This window comes from Nuphar pumila, chromosome 3 (genome assembly GCF_984573655.1).
Source record: "Nuphar pumila chromosome 3, dmNupPumi1.hap1.1, whole genome shotgun sequence".
NCBI lineage: Eukaryota > Viridiplantae > Streptophyta > Magnoliopsida > Nymphaeales > Nymphaeaceae > Nuphar > Nuphar pumila.
In genome coordinates, this window is record NC_143251.1 from 146,825,279 (window position 1) to 146,845,133 (window position 19,855).

The 19,855-nt window shown below is 43.3% G+C and overlaps 1 protein-coding gene across 2 annotated transcripts in view; it reads left to right on the forward strand.

Annotated features, from left to right (window-relative positions):
* LOC149844330 (vacuolar protein sorting-associated protein 52 A-like) overlaps positions 1–18,405 on the forward strand; it is a 203,750-nt gene extending 185,345 nt beyond the window's left edge. The window contains exons 17-22 of one of the 2 annotated variants that reach the window (XM_090000506.1): positions 100–150; positions 16,137–16,316; positions 16,674–16,808; positions 16,951–17,025; positions 17,604–17,661; positions 17,747–18,405. In XM_090000506.1, the coding sequence (XP_089856632.1) occupies positions 100–150; positions 16,137–16,316; positions 16,674–16,808; positions 16,951–17,025; positions 17,604–17,661; positions 17,747–18,051 (804 nt within the window). In that variant the 3' untranslated portion in view covers positions 18,052–18,405. The remainder of the gene's footprint in view (positions 1–99; positions 151–16,136; positions 16,317–16,673; positions 16,809–16,950; positions 17,026–17,603; positions 17,662–17,746) is intronic. The other variant, XM_090000507.1, reaches the window with a different exon arrangement.
* Positions 18,406–19,855: the final 1,450 nt, after the last annotated feature.

A 19,855-nucleotide genomic window follows, 5' to 3' on the forward strand; every position in this document is an offset into this window, starting at 1 on the left:
CCCCCCCCCCAAAAAAAAAAAAAAAATCTTGATTCTTGACCTGCAATGTCTCTTAATGACCTGCTCTAAAGTTTAGTGATAATTTGCTTTATCTTTCAGCTGGTTATGTCTCGCCGCCGCATCCCGTGTCTGGATTCGTATTTGGACAAGGTATGCATGTAAATTAATACTCAAGACAGTTGAAGGATGTATTTCTGCATCGTGAGAAGTTGCATATTGTTGAGGTTGTAGGTTTTTAGAACTGTGGTTTATCTTAACTAGTTGCTTGCTTGTCCATGATATAAGTTAATTCTTCTTAATCCAAGAAATGCTCAATCTTTCTATAAGGAGGAATAACAAGGTTCAATGTTCCTTAAAAATACATGGAGGATTCCTCATATTTGACTGCATTAACCCAAGGTTTGTCCGATTCACTATCCTCAGGACAGAATGAGTGGAGTGTGAAACAAGGTTTCATACTGGGTGAATAATTCTTTAAGATTCCTGTTTGTGCTTTACAAGACAATGAAAAGACCTGCATTATGAGAATATTCTGGGAAGGAAACCTTAGCTTGGAAATTTTGAACACTTAGGATGTTAATGTTAACATGTTACATGATTACTTGTACAATATATATTCAGTTATATATCAAATCAGTCAATATTATTGTCCTCTCGTTTGGTATATGTCATTAATTCCATGTTGTGCTTCACTCAACACTATTCCAATTCCAAAGCTATTTGTTTGCCTCTAATCTCTGTTTCCACGGACTAATTGAAACTGGTTGAGCTATCACTGCATGATAATTTCAGTGTATGAGGTGTGGATCATGATAGTGCCTTTTCATTATATTGATGATTCATTTTCCAAATGAGTTCATGTTCTCAATTTTGACCAGGCCTATGTTTCTAATCCTTTGCATCTATCATTTTCCTTCCTGGAAATATATATATATATATATATATATATATATATATATATATATATATATATATATATATATATATATATATATATATATATATATATATATATGAGAAAGAGAGAGAGAGATCTATTCCATCCAGTCTAGATATATAGCTAGGTGTTTGCTGCACTCATATCAAACATCATACCTTTTGTTGAAGAAGACTTCAACAAGCCTCAGGTTTGATTCTCAAGCTGCACATGAAGAACGGTTTCTGGAATTGTGTCTATTTTGGCAAGGTGGCTACTCGTTGCTTGGTGGGGGACTTAGTTAGATCATGGCTCTAGGATGTTTGGGGATGCCCGTTCCAGTTTGTTAGATTGGGCAGTTTAGAATGGCAAGAACTGTTGTATTTTCTGTTTGCTTTCTTGAATGACACCTTATCATTCTTGGGTACTTCTTTTACTAAATAAATTTCTCTATTATTTAGAAGAAATGGTTGGATATCCAAACTAACCCTTAAGGTTGCTTGGAAAATAGAAAGCCTAGATCGGTGGATGCTAGATGCAACTTTAGGGACAAGAACACAAGCTACACTCCATAGTATTGTACTCTCTAGCTAAAACTCATAGGTTCTAGTTTTATTTCATCAATTTGACCCCACTGATGCATTCAACATGGTTTGGTCCACTTACTAGGGAATATACTTTTGATTGAGTAGTTTCTATGTAAAAACATGATTTTCTCAATCGTGAAATTTTTATACTTTGTCGACCATTGAATTTTGAATCATTTAGGAAATCTGCTTATACAATGCGATCGGATTCTCTAAAACATGTTTTTGACCAAACAAACCATATAGATCATATTTGTAGGGCTTGATCCACCAAAAAAATCAAGAAAATGTGATGGAATTGGCTGTTTTTACTAGAGGGTAGCCAATCTTTTCTCCATATATATTATATGTGTGTGTATAATGTCATTTGTAGTGTTGATACAAGCTGCCTTATCCATGGATGAAGTCAAGAGGAAGTAACAACCACTAAGGGATAAGAACAATCAGAGAGAAATAAGAGTTACAACACATATATGGGCCACCCCTTCTTTCTAACTTCCTATCTCAGCTTGGATTAAAATGACCCTTAGACTTCAACTCTTGTGACCTTACAAAAAGGGACAAGTTTATAATAATGAAAATACACATGAAGGTATCACTCAACAATAATGTTAGTTTGGATCATGGATCCGACCCGCACCACATTCCAAGGATCCACCTCGGGATGCGTGGGCGGTGGCATATTTGTAATTTAATTTTATTACTTATGTAATATTATACCCTGTACAACACTTATAAATAACAAAAGAAAAGGGAAAACCCTATTGCCGCCGACTCCCCTCTTCTCTCTCTTCTCTCTTTACATCATCTTTAACTCTTGCAGGTTGATATTTCTGACATGGTATCAGAGCACAAGCACGGAAATCAATCACCTAGAAGGCCTATAAGGACCAGCACGTGCTTCTAAAGGACGTAAGATTTATTTCTGTCTCTTTTCCTTAATCAGATTTTTTTTTCTCTTTTCCTTAATCCTCTTTCACGTCATTCTAGTTTCTCTTTCTATTCTTTTCATTTTCAATATTTTTCTGGTACGCACGTCTTAATATTCTGTTTCAGTCTGCCGAATCTCTGTTTTTCTCCCCAAAATATTTCTGTTCAATATTTTTCTGGTTCACACGTCACTATTCCTCTGTGTAACGTGTGTGCTGATATTATTTTCAGCACACAGCATTGCTGTTTTTTTCTCAATACACTGTTAGTACAGTCGGCATTCAATATTTTTCTGGTTCGCACGTCACTATTCTTCTGTGTAACGTGTGTGCTGATATTATTTTCAGCACACAGCGTTGTTGTTTTTCCCTCAATACACTGTTAGTACAGTTGGCATCTCATTCTTCATATAATCCATGGATTCCAAGTTGAACCCTAGTTTTCTTACTCACCTTATGACCCATAAGTTATCCCATGATAACTACTTACTTTGGAAGCGTCAGATTGTGCCTTTTATTCGCAGTCATGGTCTTTATGGGCATCTAGATGGGCGATCACTCGTCCCACCTACACATATCATGCAAGAAATAACAGGTAAAGATGGGAAGGTGAGTCAACTTCGAACCACCAATCCTGCTTATGACATATGGGTACAACGGGATCAGACATTAGTTGCTTACATAACTTCCACACTTTCTGATCGTGTTTTACAAACTATTTCTGATGATCAATCTGTTGCCGAGTTGTGGAATGGACTAGCTCATTCTTTTTCTCAGGTTTCCGAATCTCGGGCTTTGCAACTCAAGTGGCAATTTCAATCCATGCGAAAAGGAAACAAATCTATTACAGAGTTCATGGGGGATGTCAGGGTGATTACAGATCGGTTAGCTGCCATTGGAAGTCCTGTATCAGATAAGGATATGGTACAACAGGTATTAGGTAGCCTTGGACCTGAATATCGCATGTTTTACACGGCACTCCAGGTTGTCTCAGTTCTTCCATGTTTTGATGATCTTCAATCTAAGCTTTTGCAATATGAGGTCAGTTTAAATCAGGAACACGCGTCAGATGATGCTCATCCTGTGATGATGGCACATACGCCTATTCAAACAGGAGTCTTATTTACTTCTCCTCGTCCCAATGGAACACCTATGAACAAAGGAGGATTATTACCTACACCAGGTGGAGGAGGTATTGGTTCAGGCAGTGTACCACGAGGGGGGCGTGTTCCTACTTGTTTTCTATGCAACAAGCGGGGACATGTTAAAGCAAATTTCTGGTACAATCCTCAGAACCAGAACAAAACAGGGAGGCCAAATAGTAGGTCAGGGCAGAAGGCAACTCATCAGTTTGCACGCACTCCTCAGGGACAGGTTCTTCCACAGGACATACAAAATATCCTTATGACTACTTTCAATCAGATGAACTTGCGCCAAAATGATGAAGGTATATGGTATATTGATTCAGGGGCAGCAACACATGTTCTGATGCAGGTAAATTTTCTCACTTGACTCCTTACACTGGAAATGGCACTATAGTCATAGGAGATGGATCTCACCACCCCATCTCTCACACTGGAAATGTCTCCCTTTCTTTGCCTGAATCTCAATTACCCTTGTCAAATGTCTTACTCACACCTGCTATTCAAAAGAATATTCTATCTGTGTCAAAATTAGTTGATGAAACAAAATCTTCCGTTGAATTTACTCCTTCTGTTTATCTTAAGGATCTTCACACCAAGAAGACGCTCGCTAAAGGTGAACGGCACGGGAACATGTACGTCTTTGAAGAATCTCATGTGCCTTTGAAGACGTCGTTTTCCGTAGCCGTGGCTTCTTCAGCTTCTTCCTTTCTAACATTTTTGAGTCGATCTACAGATCATAGTTCTTCATCTAGAGTCTTGAAACTTAATAAGCCAGACTTATGGCATCTTCGTTTGGGTCATTGTAGTCAAGTTTTTCTTGACAAGTTGTTTGCTAAAGGTTTAATACCCGCAGTCAGTTTAGAGTCAAAATGTTCAAGTTGTCACTTATGCAAAAGTCATGTACTTCCTTTTCATAGTATCAATAAAAGAGCAACAAAGCCTTTTGAGATTATATGCTCAGATGTTTGGGGTCCTGCACCCACTGCCTCTCTTTCTGGATCTCGATACTATGTACTCTTTCTTGACTCTTACACTCGATTTAGTTGGATTTACTTCATGAAAAACAAACATGAAGTTTTCAAGTTGTTCAAACAGTTTCATGCACTAGTCCAAAACCAATTCAATACCAATGTTGTATATTTCCAGTGTGATGGGGGGGGGAGAATACATATCCCATGATTTTAGTGAATATTTGAAGGAGCATGGCATTACACATAACATTTCTTGCCCTCATACCCCTCAACAAAATGGAGTAACTGAGAGAAAATACAGGCATATTGTTGAGACAGCCTTGAGCATGATGCACACTATGGGTATTCCTTTCTCTCTTTGGACAGAGGCTTTCCATACAGCTGTTTACGTTATTAACAGGTTGCCCATGACCATCCTTGAAGATAATTCTCCGTATTTTGTTCTTTATAATTGTCATCCATCATATGAAGAACTACATCCTTTTGGTTGTGTATGTTATGTTCATATTGATCATTCATTGAGAAATAAGTTTCAAGACAGAGCTGTACAGTGCAAGTTTCTTGGGTATGCAGATGACTATAAGGGATACAGGTGTTATGATCCTCATACAGGCAAAATTCGGGTATCTAGAAACGTTGTTTTTTATGATGAAAATTTTGACACTCTGGGTTCATCTTCTACAGATACACAGGATAGTTATGATCCTTGGCTCAGTGACTCACTTTTATATGATTCGTTGCTTTATGATGATTCATCTTTATCGACAGACAATGAACCTTATACTTTCGTTGTGGAACCGCATATGGAAGACATTCCTCCTACAACAACATCCTCACATTTTTCTGGTCTTGTTTATTCTCGTAGAGTTCATCCAGTCAATGATGAGACTCCTCTACGACGTTCCACTCGGATTAGACATCCTATAGATCGCTGGGTAAGTTATAACAATTTCTCTTTGGATTTTCAAACATTTCTAACTAGAGTGTCCAAAGAAACAGAACCCTCCTCTTTTCATGAGGTTGTACATTCCCGTGCCTGGGTAGAGGCGATGAATGAGGAAATGGAAGCATTGTATGAATGCAATACATGGGAAATTGTTTCAAGGCCAGATAACAAGAATGTTGTAGGATCCAAATGGGTGTACAAGATCAAGCACAAACCGGATGGCAGTGTTGAGCGCTATAAGGCTCGTCTGGTTGCACGAGGCTTCACACAACAGTATGGGCAGGACTACGATGAAACGTTCAGCCCAGTAGTAAAATTGGGCACCGTCAGGATTATTATTGCATTGGTGTTACAACATGGATGGTCACTCAGTCAACTTGATGTTAAAAATGCTTTTTTGTATGGTGAACTAAAGGAAGAAGTTTACATGGAGCAGCCACCTGGTTATAGCATGCATGATTCATCAAATTGGGTATGAAACTTCGACGCTCTCTTTATGGCTTGAAACAAGCTTCTCGATCTTGGTTTGAAAGTTTTTCCACGGCGATCCAGCATCATGGGTTCACTAAAAGTGTTCTAGACCATTCATTGTTCATATTCAAAAGTGATTCAGCTATTGTTTGAGTGCTTATATATGTTGATGACATCATTATTACCGGGAGTGATGAGGATCATATATCTTGGGTTAAGTCTATGCTGATGGCTAAATTCAAAATGAAAGACTTGGGTCCCTTGCGATATTTTTTGGGTGTGGAAGTTGATAGTCGACATGAGACTATTACATTGAGCCAACATAAGTACACTATTGATATTTTACTTGCTACAGGGATGGAGAATTGTAAACCAATTAGCACACCTTGCCTTCTAAATCATAAGCTAAGTGCTAAAGAAGGCACTACTTATCATGATCCTACTTTGTATCGTCGAGTTGTAGGGATGTTACAATACTTAACATTCACTAGGCCTGACATAGCATACTCTGTCAATCAGGCTTCACAGTTTATGCATGATCCTACAGATGTACATATGGAAGGAGTAAAAAGGATCCTTCGGTATTTAAAGGGTACGATTGGAGATGGCTTGATGTATACCAAGGACACAGCTTATACGTCAAGACATCGACTATTCACCTACACAGACGCGGACTGGGCTGGTGATCCTGACGAGCGTAGATCAGTTTCGGGGTATTGCATTCTTATCGACGATAATATTGTAACATGGAGTAGCAAGAAGCAAAAGGTAGTGGCGCGATCTAGTACTGAAGCAGAGTATCGTGCAATGGCAGCAGGAACAGCCGATGTTACATGGGTGAGACACCTACTGCAAGAATTACAAGAACCGATCTCGTCCTCTATGCTTCTTTGTGATAATCAGAGTGCTATTAATATTGCCTTCAATCCCATCCTTCATTGTCGCACAAAGCATATCGAGATCGATCAACACTTTGTTAGACAAAAGGTGGAAGAAAAAGAAATTGAACCTGCATATGTTCGGTCAGATATGCAAGTTGCTGACATCTTTACCAAGGGATTATCCACTCATCAGTTTTGGGCACTCAAAGACAAGTTGAGCATGATCAAAGACCATACTCAACTTGAGGGAGGCTCAACTTGAGGGAGGTTGTTAGTTTGGATCATGGATCTGACCCGCACCACATTCCAAGGAAATCCCCAAAGCAGCATAAACAATGGATGCATCCCAAACATGGAGAGCTACCACCTAGGATAATTATGGTAGTCTCATTCCCCTAACTCCGATGACTGGGAAAGCCGAGTCTTTTGCTCGTAACTGCCATTAATGGCCTGTCCATCTAAGTTTTGTACCTTCCTGTCCTCTCTCCTGACAGGAGTCAGCGATTCGAATGAGTACATCAGGGGTAGTTAACTGAAGACTCATTCTACATACTCTGGTCTTTCGACCCACTCGAGTATCTTGCCGGTGAAGGCGAAAACATCACTTATTTAGGTGATCACAACATTTTGTTATTTGCGCTCATCGAGGTTGTCACAACCTACTCATCCAATCATCGCAACGTAAGAAGACATACTTGTCAAAAAGTACGGTCGTACATGTCATAAGTACGACTACGATGAAAGGGATATGGTTCCACAAAAGAAACCCCAACAGATGTTATCTGCAAAAGAATTAATACAACACAGCCTGGCAAGTTAAATCTTGAATTCACTTCAACAACATTTTTCATATTTCATGATGCAAGGTCATCTCGGATCTCTCGTCCGATCAACAAAGTACTTAACATGTTGTGCATGTCTAAAAGTACGCTATACTGAACCAGGGAGGTCTGTGGGCTTCTCAAAAGGAATACCCAACACACAACTTCATAACAATTCAAAGAATATAGGAGTGCTCATTTGGCACGATTCATCCTTAAAAGCCATAATGCCAGATTAAGTCATTCACACAAGACACAACACTATCAATCTTACATCCAAAATTTATCTTAGTATCGACATGTTACACTAGATTGATACATAAAGAATGGGTCCTTCAACAGAACCCCACTCATTCATATGCTCATGCCCCTGATCGGGGTTATTCAAAATGAGCCGCAACTTGAGTCAAGGTTATAAAACATTTCTCCCAAGTGTGTGGACTTGGGAGGGGCCAAATGTGACTTCGCAATCCTGCAAGACTTAATCATACTTTGCAAAAGTTGTGCATTTTGAAGAGCCCTGGGTTTGCAGAAGGAAATCCTCTTTAAAAGAACTATAGTGCACAAGTGCAACTTCTAGTGTTTTGAAAACAGGTGATAACAGGATAGGCACAAGACTACATTTATGTAAGTACATATTTACCATGAGTGGAGCATATGCAGGTTATAACATGTCAACAAACAACTCACGACTTGCGATGCCGCACATCGAGGGAAAAGCACATAAGTAATACATGAGGTACCAAAACCATACATTGACCACTTAGACAGGCAAACACATAAGGTCATAAGTAATACACGAGACACAAGGTCGTACCTCACTCAAAGGAAACGTGCAGGCAAAAATGGATGCAAGCAAACAAGGGCATATGTATTTCAAGAAATACGAAACCACACCTCAAATTCATAAACACTACGCAAAATAATAATCGAATAATGAAATTGTACATCCACCCATAGAAAGGTACAGGCAAGTATACATGCAAGCAATTTAGGGCATAAGTAATGCAAAAAGTGTGAAACCACCTTCAACACGTAAGCAAATACCCAAATTAATACTCGAAGAGTAAAACCGTACCTCGACTCATAAACATGGAGACAAGAATAATAAGTCACGCAACAGCAGTATAAATCTAAGTACAACTAGCATAGACATTTTAATTATTTCAACTTAATTAGATCTTATTGCCCCTTGTGCGACTTTACCCTACCTTGGGATGTCGTGCAGCTGCGTACGCCTACGCGAGAGGATAATACGAGGGTTGAGCCGTGGAGCACGATCGGGACCTGTTGCGTAAATAGGCAAGAGTGTTAAATATTCAATTATGTTAATATAATTAATGGTGCAACGGGGCAAGGGTAGAATTAGGCAATGGCGGCACCGACGACAACGGAGCGACAGGGAATGAGCCACTGTCAAAAACAGCGAGGCGGCAGGGGGTCAGCCCCTGCAGACAGCACTGAAGTGGCAGGGGTCGCACCCTTGCCGACAGCAGCGAAGTGGCAGGGGCTAGCCACTGCCGACAACAACGAATCGGCAGGGGGCTAGCCCCTACCGACCATACTAAAGCGGCAGGGGTCGCACCCCTGCCGACGGCAGCGAAGCGGTAGGGGGCTAGCCCCTGCCGACAGCAACGAATCGGCAGGGGTCGCTCCCCTGCCGACCACACTGAAACGGCAGGGGGTCGCACCCCTGCCGACGACAGCGAATCGGCAGGGGGCTAGCCCCTGCCGACAGCAACGAATCGGCAGGGGTCGCTCCCTTGCCGACAACACTAAAACGGCAGGGGGTCGCACCCCTGCCGACGACAGCGAATCGGCAGGGGGCTAGCCTCTGCCGACAGCAACGAATCGGCAGGGGTCGCTCTCCTGCCGACCACACTGAAACGGCAGGGGGTCGCACCTCTGCCGACGACTGCGAATCGGCAGGGGGCTAGCCCCTGCTGACAGAAATGAATCGGTAGGGGTCGCTCCCCTGCCGACCACACTGAAACGGCAGGGGGTCGCACCCCTGCCGACGACTGCGAATCGGCAGGGGGCTAGCCCCTGCCGACAGCCACGAATCGGCAGGGGTCGCTCCCCTGCCGACAACACAGAGACGGCTGGGGGTCGCACCCCTGCCGACGACAGCGAATCGGCAGGGGTCGAGCCCCTGCCGTCCGACGAAAGGACAATGGCAGGGGAACAAACCCCTGTCGAAGAGAGAGAGAGAGAGAGAGATCGGGGCGAAGGGGTGTCGCAGGGGCCCTTGGCCCCCTGCCGGCACTCCGGCGAACCCCCAAAAGAGGGAAGGGGACGACAGGGGCCCTGTAGGCCCCCTGTCGGGTCTCCAAAGGCAAGGAGGAAGGTGGGAGGGCGCGGCAGGGGCCGTGCGCCGCCTGCCGGCATCCCGACGAGGTGTCAGAGAGGGAGATGGGAGGGGGAGAAGAGGGAGGAGGAGACTGAGATAGAGGGCGTACCTGGGAGGCGAGGTGGCTGGTGATCGACGGCGTGCGCAGGGAAGGAGGAGACGCACAGGGGGGCGAAGGGCTGTGTGCCTTCCCCCGCCCCCTGCAGTGCTTATAAAAGCCTCAGGGGGGCGACGAATGGGGAAACCCCGATGGGTTTCCCTAATCTTCCGAAAACGAAGGTGGAAGGGGGGCGGCGCTCAGGAAGAGGATTTAAAATCCTCTTCCTGAGTCGGGTTATTAAAACCCTATCGCAGGCAAGCCCGGGTCCGATAAAATAAATTTTTTTTTTTGAAAAACGTGGGTTTTACAGGTCGTGCGACCTCGAACAACGCTAAATGCAAAATGTTGTAATCACATAAATGGCCTCACATTCGCCTTCACAGGCAAGATGCTCGGGTGGTTTAAATACCACAGCATAGAATGGGTCGTTAGTTAAGCAACCCCTAACGTACCTATTCGCTTCCTTGTGTCTGTCAAGGGAGAGGACAGAGCGGTACAAACTCCAATGGATAGGTTGTTAACAACCACCCTACGGGCAATGATCCGGCCTCCCCAGTCATTGGAGTTAGGGGAAAGGGGCTACATTAGTTAGCTCAACACTTCTGCAGAAGTTGGATGCGTCCGTGGCACAGCCTCCTTTGGGGAATCCTCTCTCGGCTAAAGCCGTCCCTTTGGAGCGAACTCAACTAGCTATTCGGTTTATTGAAAATACATAGAATAACAGACGCCCGAACTAGTTTCAGTTGGGTCTACGTTTTGCCTGCGCGTGCCCGCAGGTTCGTAATTATCGAAACATACGGTCTGTTCACACTGGTCGTTGAGTCGTGAGCTTCGCTTGCACTACTGCTTCTCTTGCACTACTGATTCGCTTGCACTACTGATTCGCTTGCACTACTGCTTCGCCTGCACTACTAATTCGCTTGCTTGCTCGATAGTTCAATATGCTACTCGTTGAGCTGTGTACGCCTGTCAAGGCGTTACTCTAGTTGGTTAACCTGCTTACGCAGTTCTTTGCGGAGTAATAAGGAGTTTCTCATACTAGTTAAATGCTTATAATAGTAGCATTATGCCAGTTGCTACATATTAGCATGTGACTTGCTTTATCCCTTGGTCGAACTGTTTGGTGCTTATTGTAGCGTAGCACTTGTTGGCTTGCATCTCTTATGATTGATGTGATTGCATACAGCTCGTAATCTACGAACTGGTGGCAACTAAGATTGATGTGGTCGCTTGTCTTATAAGCTGCTTACATATTGTGATATAATTGTTGTCGTATGATTGCTTATGAATGGCTTGTGATGTAATGGTTTATGCCTTACGATTAATTTAATTACTTGTTCATGGACTGAGCCATTTTATGGTAATTATATATTTTACGAGCATTGTTATGAGTGTTTGTCTTATTCAGTTGTTTTGTTTGGCTGACAGGTAGAGTTAGTTACCCTTCGCCCATAGAATCAACTGAATTGCCATATCTGCGCGTTCTCATGTGTCGTTTACACATGCTTTGAGGGCCTATTTGAGGATTGCAATATTTCTTGTGGCAATCATACGATGCGTAGGATTATATGCTTCTGCGCGGAGTGATACAATGCATATTGCTGATATACATGCTTGTGCCCATATTGTGGCTACTGACCTCGAGAGCAGTCAACTGTTCGGAGCAGTCGATTATATAGATGCGTGTATCACCGAGTAGGGTGTCTGACGAGCACCTGATCTCCAAAGGATTATCTGCGAGGGCGTGTATAATCAAGACCAGGTACCCGGCTAGAGCGGTAGATTCTCTGTGAGGATGTACACTGTGCACGAACGGGTAGCCGCAAGGACGGTGAACTCCTGTGAGGAAGTGTATGGTCCAAGATCAGGTATACCATCTAGAGCGGAATTCTTTGTGAGGTTAAACATTTCCCATACCAGGTGATCTGGCGTTGATCTTGTTGTTGGTATTAGTAGCTATCGACCCCAAGAGCGGTCTTTTGTGTTGATGCGTGTATCGCAATGATTTTCATTGGATATGGCATATGTTGGGGATCGGTTTCCCAAAGGTTTCGCTGTGAGGTTATACATTTCCCAGATCGGGTGACCCGGCTAGAGTGGGAGATCTCTGTGAGAATGTACAGTGTCCACGAACGGGTAGCTGCAAAGACGGTGAACTCCTGTGAGGAAGTGTAGGGTCCAAGATCAGGTATACCCTCTAGGGCGGTAATTCTTTGTCCGTTCGTATATCTCTCGGACCGAACGATCCGACGTGGATCTTGTGTTTTCGCTTACCATAAAAAGTTATGGTGAGCTGTGACGATCTTCTGTGATTGTTTGTGATAGCCAACTATGAATTCATAGTTTCGGCTTTCTGTTTTAGCATGATTACATGCATGACTCAGATGTGAGAATCAGATCGTTAGTGATTTGAGTTAGTGATCATGTTTTGGACCTTCTACGGAAGGGTGAGCTTCTCTGAGAAGGTATGACGCCTTAGTGCGTCATAACCGGTGACGGTTAGCCGCGTAAGACTTTGAGAGATGAGGATAGATTAAGGTTGTTCAGGACAATGCGTTTGTTAGAAGTAGTGAGCGACAAACGATGTCCTGATGGTGATTAGATGCAGAGACCTCGTTCTAGGAACGAGGACAAGCTTGTTGCGTAGTAGTTCTCAACTTACGATCAAATGGATCGTGTGCTGCGTTGGTCAGTTGCACTGCTTACTTGCTTTAAACTGTTTACTTGCTTTGAACTGCTTACTTGCGTTGAACTGCTTACTGTTTGCACTACTTACGCATTTGCACTGCTTACTCGCTTGCACTACTTACTCGCTCGCACGCCTTATTCGCTGGTACTGCTTACGTGTTTGCACTATTCACCTGCTTGCATTGCTTACCTGTTTAACTGCATATCTGCTTTAAACTGCGTAACCTACTGAATTAAATGTACTTAATTCAGTTTCTTGTAGTGTCTCTTGTGCACCTACTAGTTTTTCGCGAAACTAACCCATTCTATGGTTACAGGTGTTTATTAGGTACACTACGGGCGATGGCGCGATTGCAAGATGGCTTCAAGACTTCTTCTTTCTGCTCTTAGCTCGCGTCCTGGACGCTTGGGTTCGTATCGGATTTCCCTTAGGATATCCGAATCTTGTCAGTTTTGGTTCTTTTAGCTAACGTGCCCAAAGTTGTCAGCTTGCCTTATGATTTATCAAAGAAAAATCTTTCGCTGATTTCATAAACAAACTCTGAAGGAAAGAGATATTTCTAGTCTCTTGCCTGTTTTCTGAAAAGGGTTCGCAAGTTTGAAATTTGGGGCGTTACATTTAACTCACTCGAGCATCTTGCCTGTGAAGGCGAATGTGAGTCCATTTTATGTGATTACAGCATTGTGTATTTAGTACTATTCGAGGTCGCACGACTGTCTCATCCGATCATTACAGTACTAGCATGTAATGCACGACTACAAGTACTCTAGGATGAAGGGGGTATAGCTCCTCAATAGAAGCCTTAGCAAAAGTGTTTCACAAAGATGTAATGCTTCTCAAACTATACTTTGACATTCTTTATCTTTTGAAACAGCCAGCAACTTGTGCCAACAATTGGCATGTGATTATCTCGAATCTCATCTGCTATTGGGGTATCTACATGTCTCGCATGACTCGATACCGGCCTCGATATACGGGATACGGGTTTCTCAACAGAACCCCCGCTATGAAGTTCGCTCGAATCCCAATTCGTCTGCAGGACTGCGTACTCGAAGAACCCGGATCCCTGCTAGGGATCCCTCTCCTTCGACGATGATGAATCGCTAAGCACCTAACTCAACTCTTGTCGCAAGAGGGAGAGTGGTAGATGCCTCTTGCATCTTTCACGAGGATGCCTCAAAAGCGTATGCAATGAGCGAAAACCTAAGTGTCATCTGCAATAGCAAGGCAATCACAACACATATACAAAAGCAAGAGCCTGGGCGCAAAGCGCGATGGCAAAGTTAAGACTATAAGTAGGAGTGCAACGCAAAACCCTTGCGCAATGCGCGACTGCAAGGTAAGGACTAAGCAGGAGTGCAACGTAAAACCCTTGCATAATGCGCAACGGCAAGATAAAGACTAAGTAGGAGTGTAACGCAAAACCCTTGCGCAATGCGCGAAGGCAAGGTAATGACTGCTAGAAAGTAAAGGACAAGGATCGCGGAACTGCGTCCTTGAGTTAAATGCGTACTCGTATAAATATATATATTTTTAATGGTCCCTTTTTAGTTAATTGAACTTAATTCAATTGTCCAAGTCTTCCGTGCAATCTTCTCCTACCTTGGAGAGTTGTGGGCTTACTGGCGTCTGCGGTTGTAAACAATTGATGGCTCGGGTCGCGGAGCGCGAGCGGGATCTGTCGTATGAGCTATAAAAGTGACAGTCTTAGCACTCTAACACCAAAAATAGAAGGTCAGGGACACTGTCGTCGTCCTGACGTGAAGGAAGCAGAGGCAGGGGCATCGTGCCCCTGCGCACCTGCTATCAGCGCAAGAAGCAGGGGCAGGGGCTGCAAGCCCCTGCTAACCTGCTGTCGACAACCAATGAGAAGGCAGGGGGTTGCACCCCTGCCCTCATAAAGCGAGGGCAGACGGGGTTGCGCCCCTGCCTGACAAAGTAGAAGAGAGGCAGGGTCAAAGCCCCTCCCTGTTAACAACGAGCGGAGGCAGGGGGCTTCACCCCTGTCTAACAAACATGCCAAGAGGGAGGCAGGGGGGCTTGCCCCTGCCTGTCGAAATACGAATAGGCAAGGGGCGAAGCCCCCGCCTGATGCCAGGGAAAAGCGAGGCGAGGGGGCTTTCCCCTGCCTGCCGAAAAACAACGAAGGCAGGGGCGATGCCCCTGCCTAACGAGAGAAGAGGCACAGGGAGGGCTCGGCCCCCTCCCCTGTAGTACAAAGGTGCAGGGAGGGGCTCGGCCTCTCCCCTACCGTAATAGGGAGGGGGCTCGGCCCCTCCCCGCCGTAATGGAAGCAGGGAGGGGGCTCAACCCCTCCCCTGCCGTAATGGACCAACAGGCAGGGGCTTTTGCCCCTGTCGGTCGACGAAAAGAAGAAAAAAAAGGGGGAGAAGAGACGGATGAAGAAGGAGAAGAGGGACGAGGGGAGCATACCTGGAGGTCGCCAAAGCGGAAGGCGGTGGCGGTGGGTCATCGGCGCCTTCGCAGCCGAGAGAAGGAAAGAGGTGGCCGGCAGTGAGTCTGGGGGGTCGTCGGGTAGAGAGGCGTCACCGGCGAGTCGCAGAGGTAAGGCTGTCGCCGGCAAGGGTGGGCTCCGGCGGTGTTGTCGCCGGTGGGTGTGCTTGCCGACGACGGCGGGTCGACGCGTGGGGAAAGAGGGTGAGTATCGGGGAGAGGGAAACGAGAGAGGAAGAAGGGGGCAGGGATTCTCTTTGAAACCCCTGCCTCGTTGTCTTCAAAAGACACGGGATGCGGTGCCTCCATTTGGGTCCAGGTCGGGTCCGGATCCAAGCTTAAATTTTTTTTTCAGGATCTTACACTTGAGTATTGGGCCATGGCATCACTCACTTTAAAATATTCTAGATTGGCCATCTTCTTGCAGCTTTGGATAGAAGGTAGTGAAATAATTAGTATTCTATTTAAACCATATATATATACACATGAATTGACGTTGGGAGGGTGTCATACCAAAGTCGTACAATTAGGACCTCGATATGGTTCTATTCCATTCATCATATCAGAGGTTATGTTTCTTTTTGCTTTTGGGGGGGATTCTTCTCATTCTTCTTTGGCACATAAGGGGTGTGGGGGTATATATATATATATATATATATATATATATATATATATATATATATATATATATATATATATATATATATTCTCTGTTTCTATTGTTTGTAGGTGTCGGTTTTGTGTTTAGAATTTCTTTTATTGACTAATATAGTTGATGTGGTGCTTTACTGTTTGTTTACAAAACCACCCTATTTTCATCTTGAATTTGATTGTGCCCTTCACTGTGCTGGAGTAACTTTTCTTGTATGTGTGCAGGTCAACATTGCATTGTGGCCTCGTTTCAAAATGGTCTTTGACATGCATCTTAATAGTTTGCGCAATGCTAACGTCAAGACCTTGTGGGAAGATGACATCCATCCCCATTATGTGATGAGACGTTATGCTGAGTTCACGGCATCTCTCATTCATCTTAATGTTGATTATGGAGATGGTCAGGTAAGAAAATGAAGTACTCGGCTTATCCATAACAGATTTTTCCTGATATTATGATCTTTTGTCGGTTATCTTGCATATGGTCATGTTCCATGTAAATGGCCTGTGTATTACAAGTTTGAATTGGTGTTTCTTTTTATACTGGATTTGTCAATGGCTGTGTCACACGGGCACCCCCATTTTGATTGCTGTTCTTTGTCCCTTTTCACAAGCCATACTAGAAACTGCTTAAAAAGGAATGTATCCTCATATCCGCAGTTGTATCCATGTGACACAGGTCAATAAAATGTCAGTCAAAGAGATCCTGTTGCATGTCTTTATCAGGGATAATTTTTTTTTCTTTTTTTTTGGTATTGGTAGCTTGAATTGAATTTAGAGAGATTGCGGATGGCTGTTGATGATTTTCTGGTTAAGCTTGCCAGAGTGTTTCCCAAAACAAAGCAGCAAACCATATTTCTCATAAATAACTATGACATGACAATAGCAGTTTTAAAGGTAGTCTCTGCTCACATTATTTCCACACCCTTGGACTAATATTACTTTTACTAAATCAGCATTCATCTTTTTTTTAACAATGTTTTAGAGGCATTTCCTAGTGCATTCTTAATGGAAAATTGGTTATCTTTATTTCTTCCAGGAAGCGGGTACAGAAGGTGGAAAGACGCAGCTTCACTTTGAAGAACTTTTGAAGAGTAACAGTGCTATATTTGTGGTAAGTTTTGACTAATTCACTTCCTTTTATTGTATAGTGGTTAACTCTTATGTTAACTGGCAAATCCGATCAGCATCCTAATGATCACAAAGGAGTTGCTTATGGAACAGACTTTGTCTGCATTTTTGGAACCTGTATTCACAACCCAACTTTGTCCAAATAACTTTGCTTGGCAGATCATTATGTGAATGATTATATTTCCTTTTCACATGTTCTTTTTCCAGTTGTTACTGTATTTCAAGCTTGTTACAAGAAGGGTAGCCTTTTTGCAGAACTATTTGGTCTCTGGATTCTTTTTTAGGCAACCAATTTGCAAAACGGTTATTCAACATTTTGGTTAAATTTTCAAAGTCTCAGTTAATTGGGGTTACAAAATAAATGCACAAATTTAGGCTAGATGTATTTGTATTTAGAAGATTGTCAAACAATTTCAATTTTTTCTTTCAGAGATGATGAAGAATCTCCGTATGTATATGTGAACCCATACCTATGTTACAAGAAATAAAAGGTGGATATTCTAGGAAAACAAAGTGGAAGTTGTTATGGCTATCATTCCCTCTTTTTTCTTTTGCTTGCAGGAGGAATTGCTTGTGGAGCACTTCAATGATTTAATAATATTTGTAAAGACTCGAGCAGGTAAATATTGCAACATAAACCCTTTTCAGATTTTATGCTGTAGCATTTCAGTACGAATGTGTTAATTTAAGGTACAATTATTCAGGTGAGGATGCAATTTCCAGTTCAGACAAACCAATCATTGTTGCAGATGTTGAACCACTGGTTAAGGACTTTGCCAGTCGTTGGAAAGCTGCCATAGAGCTCATGCATAAAGATGTCATCACTTCATTCAGTAACTTCTTATGTGGCATGGACATTCTGAGAGCTGCATTGACGCAGCTGCTGCTTTACTACACTAGGCTCTCAGATTGCATAAAGCGGATTCCTGGAGGCCCTGCTCTTAACAAGGATCTAATATCCATATCCTCCATTATGTATGAGATCAGGAAATACTTGAGAACGTTTTAGTTCCTTTTTAATTCTATGAAGCGGCAAGAGGCACGAAGCAGTAGGAGCTTTCTATTTGTTCAACCTTAGCAGGGTCTACTTCATCATCAATACTAGCTTCACCGGATACCATAGACTTTTTACTATGTTTCCTGAGGACTGAGACAGGGTATGATCTTGGCCAGCTCTGCATCTGCTTAGTGAAAAATTAGTAGTAATGTGGAAGTTTTGGACGAGCTTGGTTCAAATCTAGGCACAAAGCAAGTCTGTTTCTCGACTCTACTTTCAGATGTGGTTTGCCGAACTCTAAGCCTCTGCTATTTATTGATGAAAAACCTGCAAGATGATTGATGTTAATTCTTTTGCAGTTCTTTATATTTCTTCATGCATCACTGAGATTCCAATGGCCATTTGATTGATGGCTGGTTAAGGTCAAATTTTCGCAGAACACTTATGGAATGCATATTTGGTAAATTATTCTGATTTTAGTCAGTGTAAAGGGCTTACAGTCGCCAAGTCCAGCAGTGGGGGTATTCAGCACCGTCAGATCTTCAACAACCACATACCTGGCTCACAGAATCCTGCACCCTAGCAATTTCTGCCATTCATTTGTAGCTGCCAGGCAATCCCATTGTTTGTCGGCCTGCCACTATCTGCTGCTGCTGCAACCACAAAGGCTGAGCAGCTTTGCACGCTGCTGGTCTTGATGTGACCACTGACAGTGCCGGATCACTGTTGGCCACAAGGTAAAAGAGATCTTGTCGAGACAAACCAGGTCATATTGTATGTAGGGATGGCAGTGGACCGGAGGATACCGGGGCCCCGCCTCGCCCCGTTTGGACCAGGGATTAAGGGCATGAAACGGGGATGGAGGCGGGGATGGACTTATGCTTTCCCCTGCCCCGTCCCCGTCTCAATCCCCGCCCCGTCCCCAATCCTTTAAGGAATGACTATAGACCGAGTGGAAACAGGGCTTCGCCCCGCCTCAACCCTGTTTGGACCGGGGATGGAGGACATGAAACGGGGATGGAGGCGGGGTGGAGGTTAAAATCCATCCCCATGCGGGGATGAAGGTTCAGATTTTGAAACAGGGCGGGGGTGGAGACCTTGTCCCCAGCCCCAGTCCACTGTCATCCCTAATTGTATGTAAATTTTTTATAAATTCATTACCACGTTAGACTTTCAAAGGATATTGCTTTGCACTTTCTTAAACATTATAATTTATATTATGGAACTATTTCTGAAATTACAACACCAGAAGCACGTTTGAAAGAGAGAAAAACTCTCATAGGAAAAGAAAGTTTTACCTATGAGAGTTTTTTATATGAGAAGTTTCCAAAAGAAAAGTTTTTCGCTTGTTTTGTGTAGCATGAGAAAAAGAGTGGGAAAATGTGAAAAATGAAAAAGAGGAGGAGGAGGAGGAGGGTGGAGGGTGGTGGTGGTGGGGAGTGTAAAAATAAATTTTCTCATGGTAGGAAACATTCCTCCACCTCCCCCATGGAGGAATGTTTCCTATCAAAGTGTACTTTTTAGAAAAACTCAGAGAAAAAGTCTCTCGTTTGGAACGGTCAAAAAAACTGTACGGATTTTTCAGTTTGCGTCACTTTTTCTACATCTTTCTCGCTTTCAAACATGAAAAGCCAGCATAGGAAAGGTGGTAATAACTTTCTATTAAGGCTCTGTTTGGAAACTGTCAGCTGGGGTAGGAGTTAATGCATTTGGGAGAGGAAACGAGACAATCTCCCCCTTTATATTTGCCCTAAAGAGTGGATTTGGTCACTATCTGAACCCTACCAGTTATACAATTATACCAATGGGTTTTGAA